Below are 22,155 nucleotides of genomic sequence, written 5' to 3' on the forward strand. Positions count from 1 at the left end.
AATTACAATACATCAATTAGTTTATTCATGAACAATGAACTGCAGTTTACTTGTCTTGGTCATTTAATTAAACATTAGCCTCGGTCTCTTGCTTTGTTCACAGTAAATATGAGGTTGCAGTTAGTATCACTTAGACAACTACCAATGAACAAAAGAGTAATATATGTATATGTTCCTGTTAAGAGTATTTTAATGAAATGAAGGAGTACGGCCCCATCCACACACTCTGGTCAGCATCAGAAGAAGATATAGCAGACTCCCTAAAAGGTGTTGCCAGCTGCATCGACAAGTGTTGCAAGGCTACGGAGAAGCGAATGGCAGGGCTCTCGGAAAACCTGCTGCCAATTTTACATGAATACGTTCTCTACAGTGAAATTCTGATGGTAAGGTTTTCTTAAGGATTGCTGTGGCTGTGTATAAAATTTGGCTTAGTCCAGTGACAAACTCTAGAAGAGAATTTGTAATGATGAAAATGATTTTGCAGTCCCTCTGTTGTTACTAAACATGCACAGCATAGGATAGTTGTCCGTTAGCAGAGGATCCAGCTGGTCCTGTTTCCCTTGCTAATCAGGCAAGAGGCACCCCTTCCAGATGAGAAGAGCTGGATAGTTCTGCATGGCAGGCAGCCCTTGGTAGCTGTGCTAAGGAGAGCCTGGTTGTGCCACCTTCAGAGCGCTCTGCGTTGTCGCAGAGGGACGGGAACAGAAAGGTTTGGAGAACAGCAGCTAAGACCTCCTCTGACACTGCTGAAATATGAACTCATCGAGTAACAGATTGTGTGGGGGAAAAGGAGTGGAGAGGTTTTTCCCTTTCTAGGAGATGTTCCTAAACTATGTTTTCTTTTTCCAGAACAGCAGGGAACTTCCAGTCCCTGTGCCATTATATAAGCATGTGTTAGTCTTTGCCCTAAGATGATGTTCTCAGTTCCCTTTATGTACATATTTTTCTTGCACTTGGAGAGAATGTAAAAAATCTGAGTACAGAGTTGATAAACTCAGTGCTGATGGATAATCAACATAATTAAGTAACTGAATTCAGCATGTCATAATTCCCACTCTGCTGCCTCCAGAAAGCAAAAATGTGTACAAACCCCTCTTTGTTTAGGTTTTGAGCGGTGCAAGATGCAGTATCTGTTCTTGCCTTGCTGCTGGGAACCCAACTCCTACTGCGGTAGTTTCTGAGTAGGGGCTTAGAGCGTGTTACAGGGCATGGGCAGAGCAAGACCCAAGTTAACTGAGCCTTTGCTGGCACTATGCAGAACATTGCCAGTTTCTTGGTAAGGCTTAGCTACCAGAAGGTTAAGAATTACTGCTGCAATGACTGCTATCTTTAAAACAAGCTCCCCTGAAAGAAGGGCCATACAAAATGTCCTGTATCTCACAGGCCTCATTATTCACATGTACGTGCAGGTAAATGGAGGTAGGTACTGCTTTGCTTAAAGATCTAAAGCGATCACTGTCCTAGCAATTGCAGGTCTTCTTCCTCTCCCCCACTTCCAAACTTATTTCTTCAGAACTTCTGTTACCCATGAGCAATCCTAGCCTTTGCTATTGAAGAGAAGCTGCCTGCCCATTGCCTTCTAGTTTGCAGCCTGGCTCATCCTTTCTCAGGTGTTCTCTTCTGTCCAGAGCACAGAGGAGTTTCTGTGGACAAACCCCAGAATGACTCCCTTGGCTCTTCATGCACGTTACAAGTAGCTGTTGCCCGTTGCATTTTTTTTTTCCACTTGCAGTGTTCTTGATGCAACACTTGCCAACGCAGCATTAGGCTGCCATGAGGTCCTATCTGGATGAAAATCTTCTTCCACGAGTTCATTCCTGTTCTACAGCTGTTCCATTCCTTTCATTCACCGTAGATGTTTATTTTTCCAATGGCTTATTTCCCTCTCACAGTTTGGAGAGGGCATGACTAGTCACAACCAAAACACAAGAGGGGAAGTCACACACTAGTAAAACCTGCTTTCAGAGGTGTGTTTAACCCCCATCACAGGGACCTTTGTGCGGTGCTGCACATGTGCACACGTGCAGAAGAAGGTGCGGTCAATGCAATACATTCCTTGTATTTTCCAGTGTTGGGAGTTCAGCCTTAAACTGGGGAAAGAGATGAATTCATAGCTAAAATATTTACATCTGGACTGGCTCCTTCCTACCTAACTCACAGAACAGATCTGGGGTGTGCAGAGTACTGCTGTGCCTCAGGGCACAAATTGCAGCAATAAATTGGTTATGGGGCCACATAAAACTATTTGAGGGTTTTGTGGCAGGGTGCCATTAAATATTACACAAAAAAACTATAGAAGTATCATAATATGTTTTTCAAACACAGTCCCTCTGTTTGCTGTTAGAAGTCAGCACTTGTCTATAGTTGTAGCACATTAATATTAAAATAATAGGTTTTATCTTGTAATTTAAGGAGTATTTGTGATAGAAGTTGCCAAATAGTCATTAAAACAGTTTTAAAGGAGGCAAAAGAAATGGTAAAAAAGAGAAAGCGTTTGTAATATGAAGGAAAGCTGTTCGAGACATATTTTGTTTGCTTCTGTGCTTGCAGCTAAGTATTTTCTGTATTTATCTAATCAAAAGATATTCTGAAGTATTGAAATGTAGGTTTACATTTATTCTTATTTATTCAACTATAAAGCATTAGTATGTATTACTAATCTGTTACTCAGAACTGTCCAAAGTCAGGTTTACTGATTTTTTTTCTAGTGAGTACCTGTTCAAAAAGAAACATCAAAAAATTATTTGAAAATTAACCTCCTAAATTGTTCTATTGTGTTTGTTAAGACCTCTGTAAAATAAGACAGCTAGAGAAAGTAGAGCTGCTTGTGTCCTGTGCTGTTTCAACATGCCCTGTGCTAGAGGTGATTACTGAAAACCTCTTTAGTATATGCAGGAGAAGCAGTAAAACCAGTTGTGGCAAGGTAATGTGAAACAAGGTTTTGAAATTTATAATTATATATGTCCCGTTTCTGATTTTCTTTTTCAAAGGGACTAAAGGACATTTCTGCAAGATAAGCACACCTGAGTGTGCTTTTACAGATGAGGAAACTAAGGCAAAGAGAAATTTGTAAGGCTTCGTCAAGGTCACAGAGCAAATGAGCATCGGAAATGGAAATTTAATCTGTAATACCATTCCTGTTTTGTAGTTTAACAAGTAACGTTTCTTCCCCTTTCTAATTATTTTTTGACATTATGCTAAAAATCCAATACCCGATAAGACAGTTTTAAAGGAGGTAGTAATTACATATGCTGAAAATAAGCTAGTATATCGATGTTAGAACATCTATCATTTTAATGATAATTTTATCTGATGTTTCTGAACTACATTTGGGACTTGCAAAATAATATCGAAGGTTAAAGTCACAATTTCAATAATGCTTGGTAAACCATTTTTAGTCATCCTACTTTCTATTGTAACTTTTACTCAAAGAAGACACTTTTGTTCATGAGATTTGGCAAACTCATTGTGCTGTTTTAAAATAGGAATATACAGTAAGTTGAGCTTAGTTAAGTTAGTTAAGATACTAAGTAAACTGCTGTTGCAGCTTTTCTCATACAGCGAGCAATGATATTGTATATGTCAGATTCTTTCGGCACCGATTTTGGATTTACTAAGATTCTTGAAAAACACATAAGATAAAACACAGGTATTGAAAAATTGGTCTTCGTGATTTTAAGATTTTTTTTTGGAGGAAAGTACATGTATCACATCAAAATTATTAAATGGCATAATTCTGTGATCTTGCTTAAATTATTAATTAGGCAAGTTGTTTGATGGGTGGTTTTCTGAATAGATGTCTAAAATTTGGTGTAATCTACTTCTTTTTTTTTCTCTTCTCTATTAAGGGTGTTTTGAAAAGGAGAGACCAAATTCAAGGCGAGCTTGACTCCAAAGTTGATGCTTTAGCCAATAAAAAGACAGAAAAGGATCTGGTGAGTATGTACAGAAAGCTGAAATTTCCAGGCCTTAATAACTGCAAAAGATGATCCCCTGAAGAAAGTGTGTCCTCTGAAGCCGTGCTTTGTAACTGGATGGTGCCTCTAGAATTCTCATACTTATTCTGAAAAGGTTTGGTCTTTGTAGCTATGTGTGCCAGGCAAGGGAGATCGTGAAAAGATGCAAAATTCAGTAGACAGGCTGCTGGAGCAAAGGAATGGTAATAGTGGGCGACTGCTGTGTTTTGTCAACACAGATTGTACCACAGCTTATTTTTAGCATTTCCGTTTACTTCTGCACTGGGAGTTAAAAGAAAGTAAGACTGGCTGCAGTGCTCTCGTAGCTGCTGCGCCATTCTTGTAGGAGAAGGAGAGGGAGAGGAGGTGGTTAGAATGAGCGAAGCTGTTCATTAAACTAATTTGAAATAAAAAGTTCTGGATTCTGTTCTTTCAGGTTTCGGTCTTATTTGGTTGGGCCCAGGGATATTATTTTACTTCCAGTATGACAACTTCATTCATTCTAGTGAAGTCAGGCCCATGGGAGCAGGCATCCCCAAAACCGTCGGCAAGGCTCAGCAGGCCAATGAGAGGGAACTTCTGGGATGCATATTGGCATTTTAAAATTTTTGGTTAACTCTCAGCCTAAATAATGTCCTTTTAGCACAGTGTTAACACAAGGTGTTACACAGTGTAAATAATATGTAATTGACAAATAATAATAACAACAATTTTTTAATACATCAAAGGAGATAGTCCCTGGCATTTCAGATACTTTTTATTAGGGTTGTCATAATTAGCTTTCATGTAAAGATGAGCTGTTTAGATAGTTTTTGGTACCTGAAATGCATATTTTTATTATTTCTTGTCACTGAGCTGAATAAATAATACATTGCCACTGTCTGATATCTACTATGGCTATGGTATGTTGTGTCTTGCAGTGGGACAGTAAGTACAGACCTCTGGGTCTTTTTTCTCCTGAAGTAGAAATTCTGTTTACCTCTATCTTAAATTGTCCTCTCATTTCACTGCCTTTGTGTTCTCTCATCTGTTTTTGTTTCTGTACTTCCTCTGCTGCTTCTCCTGCCCTTTGTCCTTAGTTAATGTATAAAGTCTGAAGCTTTTAGAAGATGCACATGTGGGTGCCCCACAAGCCGGCAACATGCTTTAGTTGCATTGCATGTAAAAGCACAGTATATCTTAAGAGTGATCCTTATGGGTCCCTTCCAACTTGAGATAGCCTGTCATTCTAAGAATTTATTCTGGTAGAAAGGAGTGTAAGACGTCATTGCATAAGTTAATTATATGCAGCTAGTTGTATCAACTTTGTAATGTTGTGTCCCTTTTAATCAGTACTTCCTATTTGTATGGTTTGTTGGCAACCTGCTAAGAACAGTTGCATTTGCACAGAGTGATTCAGCAAAGAATTCCAATGTCATAGAGCTCGTTCAGCAGCTAGTCTTACTGCTGCCCACCATAGGTAAGAGAACATTGCCTGGCAGGATGTGGTCTTTCCAGAATGTGTTACCGGTATAATCTGATGGGGTCCTCAAACCAGGTGCATACACTGTCTTCTCCGGAACTGTTACAGACAAAAAGGAATGTTTTTCTTTTAGCATAGAGCTGATCATGCCATGTCGATTTGATATTGACAATGGTTTACTCCATAAGGAGATGTTTGTACTTGCTTCCAGTAAAGTTTTGAGATCAGTTTGCACAACCTGGTCTTTTTCACTGTTTGTTTCCAAAACTGTTTTTACAGTTTTGGTAAAAGCCTTTGGACAGTGTGATTACCCAGGTGTTCAGACTTTTGTTTTATCTTTCCAACTCCTCTGTTTCTTACTCATTTCAAAAAATCCTGTTTCTGAGAGCCTGATTCTCCTTGCAGTCTCATGAGAGCAGTAAAACAGATGTCAGTCTAATCTAATCGTAAAATCCTCTGTTCTCTAATTGAGTGGCAGCTGTGTCCTGAAGACTTTTTCTTAATTAGATGTTGAAGGCTTTTTCTATTAATGATAGTTTGGCCACAGAGAATGGTGTACTACTATTTTTAACAATTCAAGTAACTTGTTGTTTTCATCAGGTTGTTACTATGTTCTAATTTGTATTATGTGTTGAAATATTTTGCTGCCACTTTTAAGCAGACTGATTTCAGAATAAAAGGTGGTCGTAACAGAGGTACTGTTACTGGAATTGGTGTCAAACACTGAGTTTGGCTGTATTTGCGCATTTCTATTCCTAAGCAGAACTCGTGTAGCGGCTAATGATCTCATAGGTGTCAGATTGAACTGGTCAGTGCCATCTAGTAGCCAGAATTCTGCTGACAATAAGTGGTGTGAACTCTAATCTTGAAGTACATACTGTCCTGGTTTCAGCTGGGATAGAGTTAATTTTCTTCCTAGTAGCTGGTAGGGTGCGGTGTTTTGGATTTAGGATAAGAATAATGTTGCTAACATGCTGATGTTTTTAGTTGTTACTAAGCACTGTGTACACTAAGTCAAGGACTTTTCATCTTCTTACCCTGCCTCTACTACTACCAGTGAGTAGGCTGGAGGGGCACAATGAGCTAGGAGGAGATACAGCTGGCTCAGCTGACCCAAAACTAGCCAAAGGGATATTCCATACCATATGATGTCGTGCTCGGCATATAAACTGGGAGGAAAGCTGGCTGGGGGCTGGTGCTTGGGAACTCGTCAGTCGGCGGGTGGTGAGCAATTGCATTGTGCATCACTTGTTTTGTACATTGTAATTCTGTTGTTATTATTTTCCCTTTCTTTTCTATCCCATTAAACTGTCTCTGTCTCAACCCACAAATTTTACTCCTTTCCCCAGTTCTCTCTCCCATCCCACTGGGCGGAAGGGCAGTGAGCAAGTGGCTGTGTGGTGTTTAGCTGTCTGCTGGGTTAAACCACCATGATTTCCACCATAGAGATGGAATCTCAGACTGTCATTAGAGCTGATAAAAGGCGTAAGATCTTTAGTATTGGTCACAAATGCTAAACAAAATGGCAAACATTAAATGATTTAACAAACAGGAGGTTATACAGCAGGAGAATACAGAACATCCCCAAGGTCAGCGCAGCTGAAATAGGCTGGAATCTCAAATTAAACCTTATGAGATGTCAGGCTCATTGGCTGGGAAAACACATTTTCTTGAGCTGTGCTTCTGCCACCAAGCTTTTAGAAAGCTGCTTGTGGTGCTGCTAAAAAGCCAAAACCTCGTCTCCCATGCCAAAATTCAGTCCATGAAGGCGGCAGTTGTTCAGGGTATGGAAGGTTTGAAGGCTGTGCTTCTGGATGCAGGCTGTGACAGGGATACTTGGGAGGACTTTGGTGCCCTCCTGCTTATCTAGACCTTTTTTACTTCTAGAGCTCTGGCTGTAAAGATGTTGGAGTTTTTTGACTCCATTGCTCCCACACTCCATTCTGAAGGTGTACACAGCAATGCTAGTGCCTCCCTCTGTGGTTTGGGAGTTTTCAACAGCTTTGGTACTGCCACTAGTGTTAACAGTAATTCTGACAAAAGGTTGGTATAATGTACTCTGACAGAACCAGATAAGCATTAAATGCTAACTTAAGGACTGCAGTATTCAGGCTTGAAACTGAGTAGTAAAGAGATTAAATGCTGAATCTATCACATTCTGAATATATCTTATGTTTTAACTGCAGGCTAAAAAGGGTTAGTATCACCAAGCTGTAGGATTATTTCATGTAGCAGATAGAAAAGCATGCTAATTTGCATAGTGAAATAGTCTAAAATGCTGCGTCACTTACCAGGTAGTTTGGCTCACGGGCCAAGTCTCTTTGGCTACAGGCTCACTGTTCACGTCGGGTAGTGCTCTGCCCTAGCTGCCTCCCACCTTCCCGTCCCGTGCTCTGACGTCTGGTTAGCACTGTGCTGGCTTTTTCTGGCCATCACTGATGTGAGGTTTAACTTACCACACAGGCTGCCTCAGTGAGGTCAACATAAAAAAATGGATCTAGAATCATATTTACTTTGAAGGATAAATTGTAACAATGTACATCTTATAAATGAGGAACACACTAGGCAGATGTTTTTGTTGAGACTAAGCCATTATTCTTTGATTTCTGCTGTCATGGCCCCTGAAGAGGGTGGCATTTGTGTTTCTTTTCAGTTGTGAAAAAGTAGATCTTATACCTCTGTACCTGAGATGAGGGAGTGCGGCATAACGCCGTCTTTAGACCTTAAGTCCAACCCTTGCCTTGATACAACAGACAGTTTCTTTTGGGCTTTACAGGGTGATGTGTAAACCACATATCCAGGCAGGGATGTAGAAAAGTCTGCCTTGTCCACATGATGTGACTACACCGTGGAAGAAAGTCATAGTTCCTAGAAAAGGCAATACAAAAACAAACTGAAAAATGAATATCTTAAAGATATGAAGGACAAGATAAGGGAAAGCTGCTGCAGCCAGGACTTCTAAGTTGGAAGAGTTCTTTATGTCTATAGCCTAGCTCATTCCCATATAGGGACTTTTTCTGCAAAAGCAGAAAATGGATCCAACTGCCTTTCCTACTCTTAAATCATTTAAAAATATTCACTTTTCAGTATTCGGTGTGCATTCATTTTTGGTGTTTGAAGGAAAGGCAATTAACTTGGGACATGTCCAAGATACGAAATCCAGCTGCCTGTAATTCCTTTAAAGGAAATTTCCCCACATTCAAGTTTTGGATTGACCTTTTCAGATTGAATACAGTGTTGGTAGTTGAAATTACCCTTGTCCATAGTTTAATTACTGGTCTGCCTAGATAATTGAACTTGGACTTTTCAGTAAAGTAGAAATAATATTTTGCATTTTGTTCTTGATTAATAACCAGTATTTCATTAATCTAGAAGTGTGGCAAGGGAAATCAATGTAGAAATCAAGTCTAAACTAGAAACATTTATTCATCTGTGTATTGTGGAATGTGGAGAAAATCCATTCAGATGAAATTTTCAGTTTTACTAGCTGAGTTTTTGGTTACTTTAAGAGCTGAAGGATTCTAGTATGTCAGACTGAATTGTGATCTGTGGTTTGTGAATTAAGCACTGGGCTGAGGTTCTGTGACCATTTCTGGCAGTGTTGCTTTGTTCGTGTCTGATGGCGGCAGCACTGCTGGCTGTTGTACTGGAACTCTGTCTTCCTTGCATGGTTCAAGCTGCAGACTGCACACCAAGACTTCCCACATCCTGCTGTGAATTTTGATGTTTCTGCATTCTGTAAATAGCGTAAGCTTTCCTTGAAAATCCTGGAAGTTAACCCTGGCATCCTAAAGTTCATATAATGAAAGCACCAACTCTGCAGAGAGCATAAGCACATATGCAACTTTACAGGGGTGTTGTATGAGGAAAAAACCAATCTGCCTGAAAGCAGAATACAAGGAAGAAGAGGATGATGTGTGGGACCTGAGTTGCAATGGAAACAATACAAAGAGATGAACTTTTCCTGCTGGATGTTCCTCATTGGTGGTGTTTCTGCCTGACCTCCCTCCTGCTGCAGACAGTCGCTGTGCAGTACCAGCAGATTGTGGTGGGTTGACCTTGGCTGGACACCTGGTGCCCACCAAGCCACTCTATCACTCCCCTCCTCAGCAGAATGGGGCTGGGAGGTGGGTGGGAAATAAGGTGGAAAAAACCTTGTGGGTCAAGATAAAGACAGTTTCATGAAGCAACAGCAAAGGTCATGTACATAGAAGCAAAGGAAAACAAAAGATGTTACTCTCTGCTTCCCATGATCAGGTGATGTTTGGCCACTTCCCGGGAAGCAGGGCTTCAGTACGCGTAGCGGTTGCTCTGGAAGACAAATGCCGTAAATAACGAATGCCCTGCCTTCCTCCTCCTTGCTCTTCGCTTTTATATCTGAGCAGATGTCATACGGTACAGAGTATCCCTTTGGTCACTTTGGGTCAGCTGTCCTGGCTGCGTCCCCTGCCAAGACCTGCCCCCCCCAGCCTGGGGTGGGTGGTTGGAGAAGCCGTGGTGCTGCGGGAGCCCCGCTCAGCAGCAGAACCCCAGTGGGCTGTCACCGCCAGCGGGCACCGGTGCGAGCGCAGCACTGCAGGGCTGCTGGGGGCTTGGCCAGGCCCAGCACACAGCTGAATTTGCACTGTAACTGCAGGTGTACCTTGTTCTGTGACTGGGTGCCAGCCAGAATTGACACAGCTGATAAGTAAATGACAACAGGTCACAAAATTATTGAGAGGACTAGAAGACTCATTAGACAGAGGGCCTCTGTCCACTTACTCATTCCCATTAGCTGAAAAGTCACTTTGTGCATCTACAGTAATTAGAAGCAAATAATGTCTGTGGAGTAGCCCTCAAGGTTTTTCATCAAGGATCACTGCGAAAGGGTTTCTTCACTGCAGAAGTCCTTTCGTTTAATTTCTTTCTCTGTTTCTGTATTTCTCTCTCCCTCAAATGGTCGCGCAGCGGTTAGGTCCACAAAAAAAGATGGCAAGGTGACAGGCAAGAATTCAGAAAGTTTGTTCTTTTAATTTCTTCTGTCTTCTCCCCATTCTCGTTTCTCCTGGGGTTATCAAAGGTTTTGTCAGGGTTCTCTCAGCTTTTCTGGCCAAATCTAATTTGTATAGTTGATTCTGCTTCAGTAAAGCCCCCTGTATTTTCCTTGTTAGATGCATTACTGTCAACTGCTAATCAAGAGGCACCAGTCTGTAACTTCTCAGTCAAAAACAATATCTTCAGCAACACTTTAATTCCGGACTATAATTTCTGTTACTAATATTTCAGAAATTGTACTGAGTTATTAATTAAGAATAAAATTTTAATTTATCCCTGGGGAATGATTTTCTGTCCTAAGTTAAATACCAGCCTTAGTTCTGCAGTTCTGTTTGTCTGCACTACAATCACTTTTGAAATGGTGACTTTACTGATATTTTTCAATGTTTACAATTCATATTTAGTTCTCAGAAGAGATTGGGAAACTTGAAGACAAAGTCGAATGTGCCAATAATGCTCTGAAAGCAGATTGGGACAGGTGGAAGCAGAACATGCAGTGTGATATGAGATCAACGTTCACTAATGTGGCTGAGAACAATCTCCGTTATTATGAAGAGGTAAAACCCTTTCTCATAGCAATGTTATTACTTCAATGGAGAAGTCCAAGGGTTGTCTGTAAAGAGAAATTTTGCATTTTAGTTCAAACCTGTGTTAACTTCAGAACCAGTTTTTGCGGGGAGGCAGTTATCCTTATTTTGACACATTTCAAGCAAAATGTGTTTTATTTGTGCCCAAGTAGTTGATCCTGAGTTCATCATCGACAGAGGGCACTCTTGTTTTACTAACCACAGCAATCTGGAACATATTTTCCGGTTCAACATCAGCTGCTATATTTCAGTTTGGAAACCTTTTGCTGTAACTGCATGAAGAAGCCCTCTGGAAAGCTCAGACTTGTGTAAATGATCTTGTATGAGGAAAACGTTTAAATGTGATTCCATTTCAGACAGCACATTCTTTCTCTAAGGAATTGCCTTTCATGAGTAATCAGACTTTACAAGGATAAAGAAGAACAATACAATTTTGAGAAATCAATATGAAAAGCTTATTGCACTTTTCTAAAAAATACAAATGCTGCAAGTGTATGCAATGAATACATTGTATCTTTTTGTAATTGAAAGTCACTGCTTCAGAAAGAAAGAAAAATGTTGGAATTAATTCTGATTCTCACCTTAAATGCCATGGCTCATATTATTGGTAGAATTCTCTTTTACAAGAGTATATACTAAGAAAGAGAAATTGAAGGCATATAACAAAACATGTGAAGCATTCTGTGAAGTTTCTTCATGGGGAACACGTTAACTGAAGTATGCATTTTGAAAATATCCCATATGTCTTGAATTTTTTTAAAGTATTTCTCCTTAGTTTGGGTAGAAAAAAACTGAATTCACTAAGCCATCTATTAGTCATAAATTAGTAATTTTTACGATAGATGTTGATTTCTATATACTAAACTTTATATGGATTGCCTGTTAGCCAGTGACAGTGCCCTGATTTTACAAATCATTTTGTTAAAACATAATTGAAAAGACAGAGCTCTTGATCATCAAGCCTAATTAATTAACATACAGTCTGTGAGATGCATGGACATTGACAATCTGTTGTTACATATTAAGATCAAAATATTTTCTGAAATCAGGCAGCAAGCTTTTGGCATCTTCTCACATTTTCTTCAGTTATTGATGATCTCTGACTTCTATATCAGCAATACATATGTTAAAATCATGCTAAATATATGGGAATATTTTGTTAATGAATGATTAGCTAAATGAAAATACAAAAATAATTCTTTGGTTCTCTTTCCTGTCTAGAAATGCCTTTTGCTGGATTAGAATTTTAATTTAGAACACCAAAGCTCGTACTGTACATGAAATGACTATCATTAAGTCACAGCCTGCAGAAAATGCTTCAGCTGTCTCTGTAACTGCCAGTGGTTCTTCTTAAATAGCCTCTGAAATACCAGACAAACTCATTTATACAGAGACATTATTCTTTGTTGGTGCTTTTATTGAATATTGAAATCTGCATAAAACATTTTTGCTGTTACATCTTGGTAGATCTAGATTTTAGAAGAAAAACACCTTATCTTACGGCAGCAGTTGCAATAATAGAAAACATTGTGCTAAGTGTATCACTCATTCTTTGCAAAGTGCGGGCTTACCAATTTTTTTCTGTTTTATCAGAAAAACATTATCTTAATCCTGATATTCAAGAGAAATTGATAAAATTAATATTTAATGGGAGTTTTGGTCTAAAATTTGCGTGTTTATTGGAGACCTGTGGTTATTGCTGATGGTTAATTATTGGAGAAGTGATTACTGTCAGAGGCCCTTATATTACAAACTACAGGTATGCAATGCAGCCCTGAGAACAGCAGAAAAAAAAGAAGCCCTGGCATCTGCTTTCACTGTTTGGAAGTAAAACTTCAGGAAGGGATTCTCAGAAACCTGAGAATCAGAATATGATCTTTATGCTTTCAGTAGAAAACAAAATCCTGCCTTAAAGATAATAGTTTTAAGTCTCGCTCATTAAACTCATGCATACAGTGCTTGTTACAGTCTTTTTCACTTGTTCAGTTATTACTTGCATCATTAGCATTCTCTCAGGTCTGAAGTTAAATTACTTGTTCACACTTTTGATGCACCATTTGACACTTACTAAGCCTTTTCTTGCTGTAGCATGCCTCATCTTATTTCCTGCCTTTCCCCACACCTCCCCCCCCAAAAGCATGTTCTCTGCATGTTCTCATGCCATGAACACGATTCAGTTGCCCAGCTCTTCTGTCTGTCTCCTATGAGGAATCATCTGCTTTCTAACTTAGTCACTACTTACTTCTCCTCCTTTCCACAGCTTTGCCCCCCCTCTGCCCCAGTTAAATTCCTTTCTTGCCTCTCTCCAGGAGCAGTGTCCCATTCCCTTCCCTACCATAGCATTTCACTGTGTTCTGTGCTCTTCGTTATTCCCCAGTCTTGCTGACTTAATTTCCCAGGTGCACACCCTAATCAGGACTGATTCCTGTTGGTGGCCGTTCTCTGCATCCCTTACGTTTCTGAGAACTACAGAGTAATGACACACAGACATCTCATGTTTTCCAGTGGCTTTTGCAGTAGAGAATCCAGTCCTTCAAGACTGTATAAAACTAAACCCAGCATGATCAAATACAACATAGCAGTGTGTCAAAGTATACTAAAATTCCTAAAATGTTAGTTGTTCTTTGTGACAGTATGGGGAAGGAGTATGGCCTTACATTTGTTTGGATTTTTCCTTGATTGTAGTTGCCTAAGGATTCTGCTGTCAACTTGTCAAGCATCACTTAGCTAGCATAAAAAAGTATGTCTCCCTTAAGCTGAATTAACGTTCACGTTACATGAACTGTTACGTTAAAGTGTTACCTGTAATTATATTTCTCCATACTTACTAATTCAAAACAAGCAGAGGTATTTCTGTAGCCTTCCAGTTTACTGACCATCTGCATTTAATAGACTTGAATAAGAAGTATTCCCTTGTTTCTGCAGTTGTGGAACCGATCTTTGTGTCTCTCAGTGCTGTGGTAACAAAGACACTAATTAAAGCCCAGTGTTGCAAATTTACAGGGTGCTCCTATGCAGGCCTATGAGAATGAAGGCTTTCCTGCGATAATGTATGAGCTATGTTATAATATATTTAAATATAATGTTATTTAGTAGCCAAGAATTACCATGACTGACCAATTATTTGGTATTCCTGTAGCTGGTTTCAAGAGTTCATAGAGTTCTCTACTTCCTTTTCTTTGCATCTGGAAAAGAGTTGAATATGTGCTTAAGTTTCCCTGTATTCCACAAAGGCTTAAAGCCAATAACATACTGTATTAATAATGACTGTAAGTGTATTGCTGAAATAAGGAGGATTTTCTGAAGCAATATGAAAAGGTTTTACTTTTAAAAAATTCAGAACTTTACTCCTATTTCTGAAGTAAATAGCATCGATTTGTTTGCCTGACAGAGAAAAGTTCGTGAATGAACCATCTGTTAACACCGTACCATTTATTTTATTCCTTTTTCCCATGCCTGTGGTGTGACACTGTTGCCACACCTTAGTCCAGAAGAGCTGTCTGCCAAACAGCTGAAATCACAGGCTGTCCACAGGGTGGAGTTTACAGTTGAGAAGGCTGATTGTCACCAGGGTGATTTTTCTTAAATTAGGATTAGATATTCTGCAAAGCCCTAAAGATGCAGCACTACTAAAACCAAAGCAAGATACAAAGTTATTGGTAGTGGTGGTGGTAGTGGTATTATTATTTAGCTAACATGTTTCTGGTACAAATTAGCAAAACCAAACCAGGCAATGTTGAACTCTGGCTTCAAAGAACAATAGCAATTAAACATCTATTCAGTTTTTCCTTTTGTTTTTCTCACATGTCTACTAAAGTCTCTAGGATATTTACAGCATCAAAGAAAAAGAAACACTTTAATTTTTCTCAGCAAAGAACTTTGTTAACCTATTCTATTCAGGAAAAACACCTGAATAAGTGGCTAGATTTTGCAGCCCAATCCAAAGACTGGTTAGACATTATAAATCCAGCAAATGTACCACAGTTTGGTTTTCCACTGCCCATGAGACACTCTAGTAAATGCAGGAAGATTGGGTTCTTTTCATAATGTAGGACGATAATTAGTTTCGGCATTGAAAGAACATGTATTTTCTTGTGCATGGGTGAGCCTTTGCTTTTAAGCATTGCCTCCAGTTTTATTTTTCTCATGTAAGATTAATCCTGTTTAAACCTTCGCAGCTTCATCAGATAGAAAGCTGAAGTTATCTTTGTTATACTGGATTCTTGTTGGTATTGACACAGCTTATTCTTTTCCAAAACTATACATAACTTCCTGATTTTCTTAAATATTTCAAGCATAATTTAGTTTATTTCTGTAACCTACATGTTGTACGGACACAAATTGATCCAAAAGATTCATTAGGGCAAAACAATACCCCTTCCCCATTACGGTAACTTCCCTCTAACTCCAGAGCCCTTCTGTACATCTCTAGTAAAGTCTGCAGAAAAATATATGAGAGTTGTTTGTCCCGGAGGCCTCTGTAGTGATGCATTTAATTAGTCATTTGGTTGCCCAGCAAAAGGTTGGCTGCTCACGCATGGTGATCACATCCTACCTTAGCAATGCCTGGGAACTTAGCTAACAAACTTCATGTGATTTTCAAAAGCTCCCACATGGCTGAGCCAGTTTGTCTCTGTGAATGTTGCTTCAAAGCCAGAATCCATCTTTGAACCATAAAATTTCTTTTAAATACATTTAGGAAGAGTTTTTTTCAAGTGGAAATCACTGTTTCTGTGCACTCCAGTTTTTGTTTCCTTGCACCCAGAAACTAGGGAAGTATTTTTTGTTTCTCTCTCAGACACACACAAGACTTCATTTTCGGATTCTACTCCAGAAAATGCCATCATTGAATGGTATTTTTAAGGTATCAACCATGGAAAACAGGGAACTGGAACAGAAACACACATTGCATGTGACACACTGCTGCTCTTATGATCCCTACTACATGTTCTATTTTCATATCTCCTTTTGAGTTAGATATGTAATTGTACTATATGAAAACCTTTTTTCTGTTTTTTTCTAAGAAAGATGTTGCAGAATAGAGGTGTGACCTGCATTAGTAATGTGAATATTTTAGGTGAAGTAGCCTTATTTAAGCTGTTGCTATTTCATTTTGTGTATTTAGGCTTTTTTATATCTTCTGCTGGGCTTTTACAAGTAATTGGATTACGAATTTCAGTCCTATGCATGCACATTTAATTTCCTAGGTTTGGTTTTTCTTTTTTTAGAGAAAAGATGGCTGATCCTCTATTTAGATCTCCATTTTAAACCTCCCTGGAGAATGAAGTAAAATCATTCTGTAATAATGTTGAAGTATACATCACTAACAAAATGTCGTTCATGCAGTTTATGCTGCACAATATAAAAAGCTTGAGCCTAAGGCACAGAGACCTAGTTTTGTTTTGGTATGGTTAATTATAAAACTTGTCAGCTGTAGCAGCACTGTGATGTCTGACAGTGAAATGAGCCACCATTGCTCTTACATTTTGGAAAATGTGTTTTGGTTTTATAAACAAGGATAAATTAAAAGCTGAATAACTTATGTAACTGGAAAAAATGCTTTGGATCTTCGTCTGGAAAGATTTCAGTAGATTGTATCTGTCTGGTTAAGCAACATATTGTGATTGCATGTTAACACGTGCAGTTTGGCTCAGTGTTGCAAAGATAACAGAAAGCCATTTTTACATTCTAGCCAGTGCTGATATATGTATTTTAATTCATGTTACTGAAATTACAGAATGACAGAAAATGGAGTTACATGGTACAAATTAAACTGTGGTTCACACAAAAAAAGTCGTCATTGCCAGCAAAAGGCTCTTCAAGAAACAGCGATCATTTCTTGTCCCACACCTAGAAAAAGCCTAGGAAAACAGATGTGCCTTGCAGCTTTCTAGGATGGTAATCCAGGCTGAGGTAATCTAGCGAACAGAAGTCGGAGTCTGAGCACCACAGTGAAGACACGTTGCTAGCAGCTTCCTCACTGACATTTTAAAACCAAGATGCTACCTTCCAGCTCAGGCATCTCAGATAGACTCACCTGCCACAGTGTCACATGAAGTAGGGGAGAATCTAATCATCAAACCTTAAAGGCTTTATACAAAAGGTCAAAAAGACCTTTTAAGTCAGAAATCAGCTTGCAACACTTGCAGATCACTATTCATGCCAGTACTATTTTCACAGTTTCTCACTGATTTACCATTTCAAAATAAATTTCTCCAAAAAGTCAGTGGAGAAAGCAGATTTCCACATGAATCTTACGCTGTTATTCTTCTTTTCACAGTAATTCAGACCTTAGATGTGCTCTGAACAGCAGCATAATGTTGTGTGCAAACGCAGCAGAAGTTAGTTGGGGAATTTGTCAGCCAGATGGGAAAAGAAAGACTGGGGGAATAGATTCATGGTTTCCATAGTCTAGGGGACAATATATAAAAAACCCAGGAACAGTCTCTAACATGTCTGATGAACAAAAACCTCTGCAGAAATAAGCTCCCACATACTTGTTCTTTGTAATCTCTTAAGTCAGTCAACTGTTTTAGCCTATCATCATCTTGCAGACCCACGTCTTCTACTTTTGTGTGTCTTCAGAGGCATCACTGCTGACTTTTGTTTGCTTTTTCTTTTTACTTTTGTCACTCATAATTCTATGGGCATCCCTGGTTCTGTGTCCTTGTGTCATCATGGATTCCCCCAAGTCCAGTCATCCTGTGTGTCTTCATTTTGCTTTTTGAGCTTATACTTTAACATTATTCATGACTGTCAGATCCTCCCACTTGTCTGCTTGCACATGGATATGCAATAATACCAGGACCTGAGCTCTTTAATGCAGTATGATTAAATCTACATATTTAATGGCAGAGTTTTGAAGTCATTCACTAGAGCTGTCTAACACGACAGAGTTCAGTGGCTATATTCAAGCAGCATGAATGCTAACATATTGTCTGTGTCTTCTAAGCAATGACAGATGGATGCTAGATACTTCATTGTAGGTGGGCACAGCAAATTACTATGGCTTAAATAGCTTATGGCAAAAGTTTTCACTCAGGAAACGATGCTGTTTTCAAGGTACTGATTTAATTAAAAGTTCAGATAATATAAAATTAATTATAAAATTAATTAATATAAAAGAAAACATTTCCTGATAAATTTCAGAAGCCTATTGTATATCACATTCTTCAGGAAAAAAACGGTGTACAGTAAGTAGTAAATAAGCTTCACTGTCAAGAGCAATAGATGTGAATGTGTAAGTCAACTTTTTATTAGAATGTTTCCATTTCCTTTTTTTTTTCAATAGCATCAAAACAATAAAATTATTGCATGAATTTGCCTGCCATGTTCTAATGACAGACTTGAAACAGTGGAAACTTGGTACTTTGAGTAACAAGCATCACCACACCACAGGTTGCCTAGCGATAGCCCTGCCATGACTCTCAACACTAATCTATGATTTATAATGGTTTGCTAAGCTGCCAACACTCACTTAAGCTAAATTGAACCTAAGTCATTTGGGGATTTTTTTTTTTTCTTTTTTTTCCATTTTACTGCCTACAATCTTGGTGCTTCAAATACAAAAATTAGTTTGTACAATTATGTTTTTCCATGAGGAGAAAAATGCCACGTGTTGTAAGGATGACAATTTCCCCACCCCTCCAGCCCCCGTCTTTCTGGTCCCATTTCTTTCCCATTACTCAGGGGAAAAATTAATTCCCTCTGTGTTTAGAAAAAAAAAGTTTTAATTTAACTTGGAAAGAAAATTGGCTATACAATAGGAATCCACAGAGATTACAAGGAAACTGCCTGACAGTGTGCTTTCTATTTGGAAGCGATCTTGGCCTGTAACTAAAGGGAGAGATTAAAGAAGAGCATAATTAATGTTAGCATCTTCCATGCTAACACATACAATTATGATGCTCACACTGTGCGCTTGTCATTATGTAAAAGTGACCTTTACAGCTCACTCAGCATGTTGGCTAACATTTTGCATATCACTTAGCTGCCTAGGAAACCATATTTTGCTTTTACCATAGTCCCACAAAAAGCAGTTTGTGACAATGCTTATGTATTCTGTGATTATTTATTCTTTCTTTTTTCTCTCCTTGGCTGCCAGTTTTACAGAAATCTCCCTATGCACTATATTCATATGTATCTGTGTTGGTTTTTTTTTAAGTGCCTTGCTACATGGGAGTCCTTCCTAGCATCTCAAACAGTGGATCTTCATGCGGAAGCAGATTCTGAAGATAGACCCTGAGTAATATCTCTGCTCCATCTCTGCCTTTTCCATGCAGTTTCTGCCAACCAAAGTGCTTTATACGAGATCAGATACATTATTAAATTTAACTGTTAAAAATCAGTGAAATGCAGGAAACCAGCTTATTGAAAACTCAGGTATTCTAGTCCTGAAATACATTTTGGAACATGCTATGTATTGCTTTATATTGCTTAGCTGTGATTTTACATATTTTTATGCAAGTGTTTGCATACAATTGTTTTCATAAATATTGCAAAATTTGGATATAAAATATTTTAAATATGTAAAAATAGCTCAATTTTAATAAAAAAAATTTAATAAGGAAAGCTTGTCTTCATTCTGTAACTTAGTCTTTAAGAATTGTTTTGGTATTTTAGCATGCTTATTATATTCTCTTTGCTGAGTAATTTCCAGTATTGTAACATTACCTAGTGTAGTCTTCAAGGAGCTCTTTAGGATTATTTCAATAGATTGTGCTAGTCACCTGATGACAACATGGTACGGAAAGATGCTGAACATGTGCTGTGAGACTGATGCTGCTTTAAAGTGGTGTTAATTCAGTTTTCAGTTTGCAGTACTTACGTATCTATTAAACATCTTCAATTTGTCTTTTTTAAAGGATAAAGAAAACCCTGACAGTTCATGAAACAGACTATCTCTGCTATGATACATTAGTCACAGGACTGATCCTGCCAACACAGGAGCTTCCGTTTGGAGTTTGCAGGATCAAGCCTTCTACTCCCATGGCTAACCCTCCTGAAATCCTGAAGTTCCTTCCTCTTTGGATAGCCAGTGTGGAAGAGAAAGGGATAAGAAAGGAAAAGAGAGTTTTGCATTAAAATGATTATCTGATTCACTCATGCAATATGCATTGAAGTGTTCCAGTCATTGAATTATTCCACCCAAAAGGTCTGTCAGTCTGCATTTTTAATTCCTGCAGTTCTTCTTCCTGGTAGTTGAGGTCTGAGCAAGTCTAAGTCTGAATATGGAAAGAATGAGGTACAAGAATTGGAGACAGCCCAACTGCAGCTCTGGCCTTACAGAACAGCAGGGCTTCAGCTGTCACCTCTGCCTTTTGTGGTTGTATTTTGTGAGCTTGCTCTTGCCAGAGACCTAATGGCTGCGGAGGGTCAGTTCCCAAGCACATGGCTGCACGTGGGTGGCCGTGGGCCTGTCCAAGCTGGACAAGTCATCGTGTAGCTTTGATCTTAAGAAATGTAGATTGCAAGTGGATCCTGGAATACCAGTATGGCCTTTTCAGCAATGGAAGTAAGACTGCTCTCATGCTGCCTCCATGCAGTATTAATGAAAGGTCAGCTTATTTTTTTTTCCTTTTATTCGGCTATAAAATAGCAGTTAAGATGCCTCTGAAATGCTGCTGCAGGAAGCATGCATCTCTGCCAGCACGGACAACTCACAGACAGGACCTGGGTCCATGTTAGGAAGGCAGTGTGGTGCCCAAGGGCTGTGCCACGCAGTGTCCTTGTCCAGCAGTGCTGGCAGTGGATGCTCACAGGAGGCATGGAAGAACAACATGGCTGGACTATGCTCTTTTTCCATATCCTTCCTGCTGATTTTTATTTTTTAGTATCAGTGTTTCTGTCAATGTGCTTAGTAGCCCTTAATGCCTTTCCCTGTGCCTTATTTTCTTTTATTTCCCATCTAAATTTCTAGTATTTACCATGCTGAATATCAATGGATTCCACAATTTAATTTGCAGGAAAAATCAATTAATTTTGTGATTGGCTAACCCTGCTACCCAGTATCAGGTAACGCCCTCTGCCTCTTAAACTGTGAGAAGAGATGAACAATTGTTTCCTATTTGTCTTCCCTGTGCCACTCAAGAATTTACAAACCTCTATGGTGTCTTCCAAGTGCTGCTTCTTTCCCCAGAGGAAAAACCGTACCTTAATATCTTGTGCAAAGGACATTTTACATCTGTGCTCATTGTTATTGCTCTTCTCTGTATTTTCTAGTTCTGCTGCAACCAATGTTCAAAATGCAGGCACGCCAGAAATGTACTTGTTGACATAATGATGCTTTTATTTTTTTCATCATTCTTTCCTATTAATTCCTAATTTATTTTTTAAAGTACCACTGAATGCTGAGCTGCCATTCCTTAGAACTGTCCACTAACATTAAGAGCTATTCTGAAGGTTACTAAATAATTTAATTTCCATCAGTGTGTATATACAGGAGAATTGAGTTTTCCCCAGTGAGCATTAATTTGCATTTATTAATACTCAATTTTGCCTGCTGTTTTTAGCTCCTAATCTCTCAGTGGTGTACAGTCCTATAAACAGGATTCCAACAAGACAGACAGCAGTAACACTCTGAATACCAGATAAGCAAAAGTTCAAGAAATTGAGCTTGAACAGTCTTACCTGGAAGGATAAGTATAACCAAAAATTAAATACCGTGCCCTAATCCAGGCTCCTCATGCCAAAGTGCGTTGCATTGATTTTATCTGTATGTTCTGCCAGAGCAGAAAAGCTGCTCTCTGAGGCATCTGGAAATCAGAAGCATCATTGGAGATTTGGCATTCTGGGTAAATACAGGGCTGCAGTTCATTATGTTCATGATATATTTTTACTTTCTTTTCCTTTTTAGCTAGGCCATAACTTATGGGTGGAAAGGCTTTAGTGATCAGTTATACAGAGGCTTTCTTGTGACCATGTTTTTCTGATTTCTAGTAGCACTAGCATCATGCAAAACCAAGGTCTGTTAGTAAAATCAAACGTTGTCCTTTCTGTGTTATGCATATACTTCTGAAAAGTATAATTTTAGAAAGCCTACTGTATATTTAAATCTATTTCCAAAGATTTTTCTTTCATGAAGTCTCACCTTCCTTAGGCTAATACTTAGAAAGTG

The 22,155-nt window shown here is 38.9% G+C and overlaps 1 protein-coding gene across 1 annotated transcript in view; it reads left to right on the forward strand.

Annotated features, from left to right (window-relative positions):
• SNX7 (sorting nexin 7) overlaps nt 1-19,610 on the forward strand; it is a 32,531-nt gene extending 12,921 nt beyond the window's left edge. Inside the window, exons 6-9 of the mRNA XM_056355536.1 lie at nt 184-383; nt 3,849-3,935; nt 10,857-11,009; nt 19,204-19,610. Of these exons, the coding sequence (XP_056211511.1) occupies nt 184-383; nt 3,849-3,935; nt 10,857-11,009; nt 19,204-19,284 (521 nt within the window). The 3' untranslated portion in view covers nt 19,285-19,610. The remainder of the gene's footprint in view (nt 1-183; nt 384-3,848; nt 3,936-10,856; nt 11,010-19,203) is intronic.
• The last annotated feature ends 2,545 nt before the right edge of the window (nt 19,611-22,155 follow it).

The sequence above is a fragment of the Falco biarmicus genome, chromosome 11, assembly GCF_023638135.1.
Source record: "Falco biarmicus isolate bFalBia1 chromosome 11, bFalBia1.pri, whole genome shotgun sequence".
Lineage (NCBI taxonomy): Eukaryota > Metazoa > Chordata > Aves > Falconiformes > Falconidae > Falco > Falco biarmicus.